At 42.5% G+C, this 10,190-nt stretch overlaps 1 protein-coding gene across 1 annotated transcript in view; it reads right to left on the reverse strand.

Annotated features, from left to right (window-relative positions):
* Positions 1-6,999, reverse strand: part of CDYL (chromodomain protein, Y-like) — a 170,586-nt gene extending 163,587 nt beyond the window's left edge. The window contains exons 1-3 of the mRNA XM_015420962.1: positions 6,854-6,999; positions 5,197-5,210; positions 4,868-4,956 (exon numbers count right to left, since the gene is read on the reverse strand). Of these exons, the coding sequence (XP_015276448.1) occupies positions 4,868-4,956; positions 5,197-5,210; positions 6,854-6,999 (249 nt within the window). The remainder of the gene's footprint in view (positions 1-4,867; positions 4,957-5,196; positions 5,211-6,853) is intronic.
* Between the last annotated feature and the right edge of the window lie 3,191 nt (positions 7,000-10,190).

A 10,190-nucleotide genomic window follows, 5' to 3' on the forward strand; every position in this document is an offset into this window, starting at 1 on the left:
TGGTACCTATTTATCTACTTGCAATTTCTTGCTTTTGAACTGCTAGGTTGGCAGGAGCTGGAACTAGAGATGGGAGCTCACTCCGTCATGCGGCACCCGGGTCTTGAACTGCTGAACTACCGATCTTCCACAGCCTGCAGTTCAGCGTCTTAACCACTTGAGCCACCGCAGCTCCCCAATGGAGGTAGCTGATCTCTTAAACTCCTAAATTGCTCGACTAGCCAATATTACCAAATCTACCCCCTCCCATGAAGGAGACTGAGTTAAAGGTTCCAAAGGTCCCGGAGGTCCCTGTTCCTGCAGGGAACAACAAGCTCCTCTTAGCTTTGAACCTCTGCAGGGACTGGTTAATGTAAATCTTGAGGGGTCGGGAGAAGAGATTGAAGCTAATCTCTTGTCTTTATTTGGTTCCCTGCCACTGGTAGAACAGGAGGAATTGTTAAATCGCCTTCAAACTCTAGTAACCTCATTGAGGAAAATTAGTCAGACCTCCACCTCCAAGGCTTTGATTGAGGACTGTAGTCCTGTCCCTGTTGACTCACCAATGTTGGTTCTTGATCCACCTTTGACGGCCTTTGATCTTGGGGACAGGTTTTCACCCCAAGCATAATCAACCTCCCCTAGAACCGACCGTTTTAATAAACAGAGGACCTGTTAATCTTAATTTATCCCCCCCTTCAAATCCTTCTAATGTGAAAGTCAAATCAAATTGACTATCTCCAACTCAGTTTATCAAAGTCATATCCTGGAATATTTCGGCCTGGAGTTGTAGATGTCAGGTTCCACAGCCAACAACTGAGTACACGCTTGTCAGAAAGGTTATACTTTATTGCAGAGCTAAAAGTGTCCTGATTGGTTATGCATCAGTATTTCACTGCACTGCTATTTCAATTTTCAGTTTTTCCTTTTATTATCTCAGTGTTTTTCCCTTCACAAATGTTGATGAGAGATTATTTGGAGTTATGGAAAGAACTTGAAAATCTCCTGAAACAGATTTCTGAACACTACCCTCAGGCCTCAGTGTTACTTTTGCAGGTGATTTTAACGCCCACATTGGCCAAAAACGATGCAACATTATTAGCCAGGGGATTTGTGAAATTGCAGGAGTAGTTATCATATCCTTACACATTTAGAAGGAACTCCAAGGATTCCAAAGTAAATACTGCTGGGGGAAAACTGTTTGATTGTGCAGTTAACCATGGTTTAGTAGTTTTAAATGGCCTTGAGAATCTAGATCCTCATGGTGATTTTACTTGTGTGACGCACAAATGTCCTAGTGTTATTGATTATGTCCTGGTATCAGCTGGCCTTCTACCACTGGTGCACGAGTTTAAGGTGGATGAGTACCAAGGAGGGGACCATTTCCCACTAAAATTGAGTATAGCTAAGCCAGATACAACACCAGCCACAACTCTGCCTAAGCATCCACAAAGTTTGAATGTATTAAGACCAAAGAAATTGACTCCATATTCTGCCTCTCTTACTATGAGTATAATGAACTCTGAGACATGCAATCTCCTTACCCAGGAATTCCTTATGCAGAAGGATACTCAGGGCATACTTAATAGATTAATTAATATCTTAGACCTTTTTAAACCTGTTTACACCAAGATTACTTGGTAGAACAAGATTACTTGGTACACCAAGATTACTTGGTAAAAATAAGTGGTTTGATAGAGAATGTCGTGACCATATTAGACGTATAAGGTCCAAATTGCAGCAGTTTAGAATCACCAAGCAACAGTACCACCTATCAGAATTTATCTTTTTAAAAAGGTATTTCAGAAAAATGACTAGGTATAAAAAACAGGCAGCCTAACAAAAAGAATGGGAGACACTTATAGCAGCCATTCATAGTAAAGACTCACAAGCCTTTTGGAAAATAGTTAATAGGGGCTTATCTACAGCCTTCAAATTGTCTGACTGTATAACCTCTGAAATTTGGGAGAAATATTTTTCCTCCAGTTTTAAAGATACTTTTAATTTTAACTTTCAGATTGATCACATTGAGCCCCTCCTTTATCTGATCTCTAGCCTCCAGTCTCCCCTGAGACCGTGATTTGTCTGATTGAACAAATGAGCTCAGGTAAAGCACCTGAGCCAGACTTAATTCCAATTGACTTATTAAAATTAAATCCTGGTTGGTGGAGCACCCTTTTGGCTCCACTTTTTACCCAAGGGAATAAAACAGGAATTATACCAGCTTCGTGGAAACATGCAATAATAGTGCCAATATATAAAAAAGGCATTAGAGGAGACCCAGCAAATTATCAACCTATCAGCTTGCTCTTATCCTTAGGTAAAATATATGCAGCTTTCCTCCATTCTAAACTACAGTCTTGGCTGGAAGTTGATGAGGTCCTTTATCCTGAGCAAGCTGGTTTTAGAAAAGGTGCCTCTACTTTGGATCATTGTCTTGTTCTTTACCATTTAGCTGAGAAATATTCATCTAAAGTTGGTAATTGTCTCTATGTTGCATTTATGGACTTAAAAGCTGCCTTTGATTCCATCCCTAGATCTCGCTTGTGGACCAAGTTAAACAAGTCCACAATAAATAAAAGGCTTCTATGGCTCATTTTTAAATTATACGAAGAGCCCTCTGCACAGATACGTTATGGCTCAGAAGGCCAGCTAACAAATTCTATCAACCTTGTTAAAGGGGTAAAACAAGGCTGCTTATTGGCCCCTACTCTTTTTAACTTTTATTTCAATGATGCCTTACATAAAAAACACACCCATCACGCACCTATTTTGGCAGGCCAAGAAGTTCCTGTATTATTATATACAGATGATGCAGCCTTGTTATCCAGATCTGAAGTTGGCCTTCGGAAAACACTTAATGCTTTCTCTGAGTATTGCAGTCAAGAGGGGCTCACGGTAAATTACAAAAAATCAAAAATCATAGTTTTTACTAAGAAGTTAAACCATACATTTGAAGTATGGAAAACTAAAGGAGGAGGAGGAGGAGATTGGATTTATACCCCGCCCTTCACTACCCAAAGGTGTCTCAGAGCGGCTTACAAACTCCTTTCCCTTCCCCTCCCCACAACAGACACCCTGTGAGGTAGGTGGGGCTGAGAGAGCTCTTGACAGAAACTACTCTTTTTCAAGGACAGCTCTTATCAGGACTACGGCTTGCCCAAGGTCATCCAGCCAGGTGCAAGTGGAGGAGTGGGGAATCAAACCTTGGTGCCCGAGTTCTAGTATTACGGAAGAGGAAGAATGAGCTGTAGCTGCCTACACTTTCTCCACTCCATGGACAATTTTATAAAGCCATTTGGATTTGTGCAGTTTCTGAATCCTTAGACAAAGTATTAACCCAATTCCTGCATCGAATTTTGGGAGTCCCCAAGTGCATGGCAGGAGCTGTTCTTAGGTGGGAGCTAGCACAATGATTCCTAGAACTTAGAGCTTGGTTGGCTGCTTTCAGATTAAGACTGAAGGTTTGCTTTTCCAGTCCATCGTCAGGGAGTTTGATTTACAGACTAAAGGGGGATAATTATAGAAATACCTGGTTAAATCAAATAGACAAGAAACTGAACCTCCTTGGCCTCCCGATATCAACACTCAAGAATATATCTCAGCAAGAAGTATGGCGACAGATCAGATCTAAAGCAAGTAATTGGGATAGGGCTAGTACCACTGCATGTGCCAGGCATGTATGTTCTCCTCTAGCTCTGGGAATTCCTCCTTCGTTGACCCTTCCATCATATGTAAACCATCTTACTACCCCCTCTCATAGATTTGCTTTTACTCTTGCAACATTAAATGCTGTACCATCAGGCAGAATTAAAAGGACATTTCTCACGAACTCCGTATTCAGACAGGCTTTGTACTTGCGCTTCTGGCGAGATTGAGACGCTGACACATTTGTTCTCATTGGTTAGCTCTTAGGTCATATTGGGTATATCCAATTTTATCTAAATACCATCTTCCACTGGAGCCATGAGTGGTCTCTTATCTGCTGACAGATACTGACCCGACAATCACCACTTCAGTAGCAAAATACTTAGCTATTATAATAGCACTGAAGCATTAATAATTGCTACTAAGGGGAGGTGTGCACTTTTTAGTTCTAATCTTGGTGATAATTTAAATATTGATAGTATATTGTCAGCTCCATTAATGGAATCTGAACACATTTTTCGGGGCTGCATGACAAATAATCGTAATTTGATTTCTAAAATTTATCAGAGTGTACTTACAGTGGAAAACAAGAATCCTTTGTTATATAATTTGTGGCGAATTGATTGTAACTTGACATTGTCAGAAAGCAGCTGGTCACAAATTTGGAGATCGAATACCTCACAGATCCTAAGTGCGAGAATCCCAATGTTCAAGATTCTGGCTCACGGGTATTTAACACCACTAAAGCTCTTGTATATCTTTGCATCATATTCACTGCTCTGTTGGAAGAAATGGAGGCAGGTAGGAACCTATGCACACTGTTGGTGGCAATGTGACAAAATTAAGTGGTTCTGACAGACAGTGTTAGATCAAATATCTGTAATAACTGGTTACAAAGTGCCCTATTCCCCCACTGTAATATTTTTGAATTATTGGCCAGAAGTCTCAGTGCTGCAGATTAGGAAGAAATTTATCTCCATCCTTCTAGTGGCAGCAAAATCTCCTATAGTGTCAAATGTATATTCTGGTATACTGTTTATAGTTTTTTAATGGTTTGTTTTAATATTAGGATGTTACTGCTTTATGTTACAGGTGAAAATAGAAATAATTTTTAAAAATAAACAGGACCTAATTTGTGCAATCCTTTGGAGTCCAACAATGTTAGGGCTGATTAAGACTGCTAATGGCTAAGAAACTGTATCCACACGGAAATGGACAACTTAGACAGAATCATGAATACCTTGATCCACAAACACATCCCCATACTTTCCTTCAAAAGTGTAGTGGTGTTGGAGGCATTAGAAGATGGACTTCTCCTAATGGCTAATACTAAAAGAATTTGAAGACATATATGACAAGTTATAACTGCAGTTGCAACTACTGAGTGTGTAAAATACTTAACAAGATGAGTTATACTGCACAAATGAAAGGCTAGCTAGTTAATTTACTCTCATAAGGGACAGCAGATATGTTGCTGCAGATCTGGTGGAGTGGCTCGCAACATCCTTTGGAGGTCCTAGGCCTTGAACGTCATGTGCATTTCAGATACAAGACTTGAGACCTTTTTACCTGAAGGCTGTGAGCTGTGAGACACAGACAGAAAATTCTTTAGCTTAATCTGTACCATCCTATTTAAGTAGATGTATGGTGGAGCCCTGCACATTTCTAGTTTATCCCAGACTCTCTCTTTGGGGTGACATGGTATAGGGCAAAAGGATGGTAGTACCAACTCTTGGGTAACATAATAAGGGGGAAATACCTTTGGCACAAAGAAAGGATCCCTCCTGAGTACTACTGAGACCTTGTGAAATATACACAATGACTGCCTGGCAAATAAAACCCTGAATTCAGAAAACCTTCTTGCAAAAGTCATCACAAGAAAAAAAGACCCCTTCCAAGAAGAAAACTTTAGATTCTGATGATTTGAAAGGATCAAATGAAGGCTTGCTCAAGGCCCATAATGCTTTAGAAAGGTTCCCACTAGGCAATGTATGTCTAATTGGAGGTGCCAACCAGTGTTCCCTCTAAGCTGAGTTAGTGTGAGCTAGCTCACAGTTTTTTACCCTCTGGCTCACACGTTTTTGTCTCCGCTCAGGAAGGAGGGCTCCAGAGCAAACTAATTTATGTAGTAGCCAAATCACTTGCTCACAACTTTAATGCCGGTAGCTCACAAAGTAGAATTTTTGCTCACAAGACTCCACGGCTTAGAGGCCCAACTGTATGGTTTCTTTCAGGAAAAGCCCAATGTGCCTATGAGAAGAAAAAATATGCAGTCTTTTGCAGTCCCACACAGTGGTCAGTGCTGCAGCCTGTCTCTTAAGGTATCTGGTCTTAGAACCTGATTTCAACATTTGTGTAGAAAGGGAACAATGTCTTTGTAAGAAGGTTTCAGTGGATTCAGCTTTTGGGTACTGGACCACTCTTGAGTATCAGCCACTTACGATTATAGAGATGACTGGAAGCAGGTTTTCTGGACAGCACCCATGATGTCAACTACTTAACTTGGAAATCCTGGTCCTTCTAAATCCGTCCATTCAATCTCTAAGCTATCAGCTGGAGCCAAATAGGGTCTGGGTGGAGAACTGATTCTTATGCAATCTCCATGGTAGAGATACTGACATCTTCACTAGTTCTGAGACCCAAAAACCTTCTGTGCCAGAACGGAATTATGAAAATTACCTCCATTGCCTCCTTTAACACTTTGTTCAGGTCTCAGCTGATCAGTGTGGTCAGAGGGAAGGCATACAGCAGACCCCTGGGTCAATGGCAAGTGTGTGAGTCCTCGCACTCTGCCCTGGGATTGTAGAAACTGGTTAGAAACCTGGCGACTTGACTCTTGTTCGATGTTATAAAACGATCCAAGATAGGGATCCTGAAACAAAGTGTGATTTTGCTGGAATATCTTTTTAGTTAGAATCCATTCTCCTGGATCTAAATCCTTCCTGCTCAGCCAGTTGGCTTGAAGTTTGTAAGACTATATAGATGTTCCACTTTCAGATCTACCAATTTTTTCTTTGCCCAATCTAACAGGATTTTGGACTCCTGGAGCAGCACTATCAATCTGATGCCTCCTTGCCAATTGATGTGCGCCTTGGCCATAGTGGTGACAGTATGACTCACACATACTTCTTCCTCGATAGGTTCTGGAAGGCAATCAGCGCTAGTTGGATTGCCCTAAGTTCCAGCCAATTCATACTGTTCATTTTGTCCAACAAGCTCCATCTACCTTGGACAATCTGATCCTTGCAGTGTGTTCACCAGCCCTTTCTGCTGGTGTCCGTAATTACCCTCAGGTAAGGGGGCTAGAGGAAACTGACTCTCCTTGTCAGATCTGGTTGCAAAGACAACTAGCTTAGTGATTTCTTCAGTCATTTGTAAAGGACTGGCATGGAAGCGGGCCCAAGGAATCATATCTATGGACTACATCATCAGATCCAGTACTGTCAACCAATGCATGAGGTTCACCGATCTCTGCCCAATTTCTTTCACTCCTTCCAACAACTTTACCTGCTTCTTTACAAATAGAAACACCTTGGCCATCCTCCTCTGAATCCTGGTTCCTAAGTGGACTATGTCCCCGGAAAATGTGAAATGACTTTTTAAAAACACATTGATCTGGCAGCCATGTGCCTGAAGAGATTGCATAGTGGATTAGGTATCCTACTCTGCCTCCTTGGCTCTGTGGAGGATATCATCCAGGTAAGAATAAAGGTGGACTCGTTGATGTAAGTAGGCTATTGGAATTACCAGGACCTTGGTAAACACCCTCAAGAGATAATGCCAGCCCAAAGGGTAAGGCCTTGTATTGGAAATGCTGGCCCTGAAAATCAAAAAGGGAAGAACTGTCTAGAACACTGGTTCCCAAAGTGGGCAATACTGCCCCGAGGGGCGCTGGAACAATCCAAGTGGGCAGTAGAAGCCTTGGGTGCAAATTTGTGACTGCATCTTTTTGTCCACTTTTTGAAGGTAGATTACCCAGGGGGTGCTGAGTAATTTTTTTTCCCCTGAAAAGGGGGCGGTAGACCAAATAAGTTTGGGAACCTATGGTCTAGAAGATGGAATATGCAGATAAGGACTACGGTCTAAGGACATCATATGATCTCCTTCTGAACACTCTACAGAATCCAGTGAAGTGATGCAAACCAGAAGTTGCACTTCTTTACCTATAGCTTGAACTCACTTTGATTTAGGATTGCTCTCCTGTCCCCAGATCTTTTTGGGACTACAAACAGAATGAAATAAATCCTATGGAAATACTATTCTACGGGCACTGGTTCCACTACCCCTAGGTGCACTAAATGCTGAATAGGTCACAACAGAAGAAGGGTGTCTCTGTTCTGTCTTGGGAAGAGGGGAAGCACAGAAGCAATGTGAGGGGAATTCATTCATGTGTCCCTTTCAGATGATGAAGAGTACCTGCTGGTCAGTCATAGACTCCATCCAGATGTGGGGAAACTGCTGGAGTCAACCCCCAGCCATATAGTCAGGTCTTAAGTCTTTGTTTTATTGGTTCACGACGTATTTGTTAGGAGGGAACAGTCTCTGACAGAATCCAGACCTATAGCCAAAGGTGCAGGAGCTCCTAAAATCCTTTTGCTCCTGTTTTATTTTTGATGCGGTAAAATCTGAAATGGACAGAGGGTCCATCTTCCAATGCTTTAGCCATAGGTTCCTTCTAACCAACTGCATAGCCTCTTGGGATGTGTCTCCTGCAAATCTTTAAGATGGATCCCTTAAGTGTCATAGGGTCAGTGTCTTGCTCCAGAATGAGGTTAAAGGACCAAACCATGATGGCCCTGGCAAAATCTGAGACCATGGCAGGGGCTGCTTCATGGAATTCCCTAGGATCATCTCATTATCATCATCATCCACTGAGTCCTTAAATACACTGTCCACATCCTTAGGCAACTCTGCTCTGAACATAAGACTACTACCAGAGTGTCTAACTTGAGGTCTTCCATGCTGCCTGCTGAAAAGGCAAATACCTATTTTTCTATGCTGGCAAGAAAGTGTCGTGGCCTGGAACTGCCCATTCTGCCTTTAACACGTAATCAAAGAATTATGGGAATGAATTCAGGGTATGGACAAACTGAGGACCCTCTGAATGGTCTCTTATAACCTCTAAGATCTCAACTGGCTGAAGCCGATGATCTAGGTTTTTCTGTTGTGTCAAGTTTTAATCTCCAGAAATGTTCCAGCTGGAAAAGCCCAGAAGACTTTCCCTCGGAAAGGTCTAAGAGAATTTTCTGTCCATTCCTCTTCCTCTTGATCAGAGCTTGTTGCTACTGGCAACACTCAGCTCTACACCTCCCTATTCGAATACCCTAGCAATCTGATACAGAGGTCTTGAGCCACTGCTACACTGCTGTGGTTAAATGGATGAAAGTGAACAAACTGAAACTGAACCCAGACAAGACAGAAGTGATGCCGGTTGGGAAGGCAGTGTTCTTGAAAGATATTGCCTTGGGGTTATAGTGGACCCCACATTACTGCTAGAGGAGCAAGTTACTGAAGGCACCCACACAAAAGCAATTTGACTGGGGGGATTAGCTTGCCTTTATTCAGAGAAGTCTTGCATTCTATTTAGTTGTAATATGATTAATAAGATATTACAGTGAGGTTGGGCTTTTTAGTTGACACATTCGCTCACCTGATCTTTTCGCTCACCCTAGACATGTGAAGACCCCCATGGGGGGGGGGGTCCAAGAAAAAAATGGATTTCTATACAAGAACTCTGTTCCTTGGAACTTAGGGGAGCACTGAAAGGAACTCTCATAAATATTTTCTTTTTGAAATCAGTGAAACACCTTTAAGATAGTTTTACTCTCCCATTTTTCTTGATAATCTTGTAGCTCTATTTATTATTTCTGATTTCTGGTACAAGCTTTTATAAAAGTTCTCTACTATTTCTTTAAGGTCTCTTTGTGAGGATTTCCCCTCCCCTCTCTCATTTTTTAGTGTTTTAATTATTCTTTTCTCTTTTTTCAGCTTGTATGCTAGCCATCTCGTGGGCTTATTAGCATTTTCAAAATAATACAATTTAGCCATTTCTATTTTTTTTTTGCTACCTCTTGTGTCATGAGTAGATTAAGTTGGTGTTGCAACTTATTTAATTTAGGTATTATTATTTTTTATTTTATTCTCTTCTTCTTGTATTTTCCCTCTTAAGGTATCTATATATCTAAGTTGCCCCCTCCGTGCGGATACTTAAATCAGCACGGAGGGGGCAGCTGGGGGGCCGGGGGAGGTTTGTGCACACGTGGGCCAGTCCCCACGTGTGCACAAAAATACAAAAAGTTTTTAAAAATTTCGGGGGGATGTTTAAATCCCCCCGAAAGTGCAAGAGCGTCTCCTGCGCATGCGCAGGAGACGCTCTGCAACGCCGCCGCCGCCTCGGAGCCAGCCGGCGGGCTGGCAGGCGACGGGGGGGAGGAAGCCGGGCCTCGCCGCTGCCGCCGCCTCCCCGGAGCCGGCTGGCGGGGAAACCGGGGAGGCTGGGCGGACGGGCGGGCAGGGAGGGAGGGAGGGAGGGGGGAAGCCGGGCCTCGCCGCCGCCACAGCCG

Source organism: Gekko japonicus, unplaced genomic scaffold (assembly GCF_001447785.1).
Source record: "Gekko japonicus isolate JY-2015 unplaced genomic scaffold, Gekko_japonicus_V1.1 scaffold366, whole genome shotgun sequence".
Taxonomy (NCBI): Eukaryota; Metazoa; Chordata; class Lepidosauria; order Squamata; family Gekkonidae; genus Gekko; species Gekko japonicus.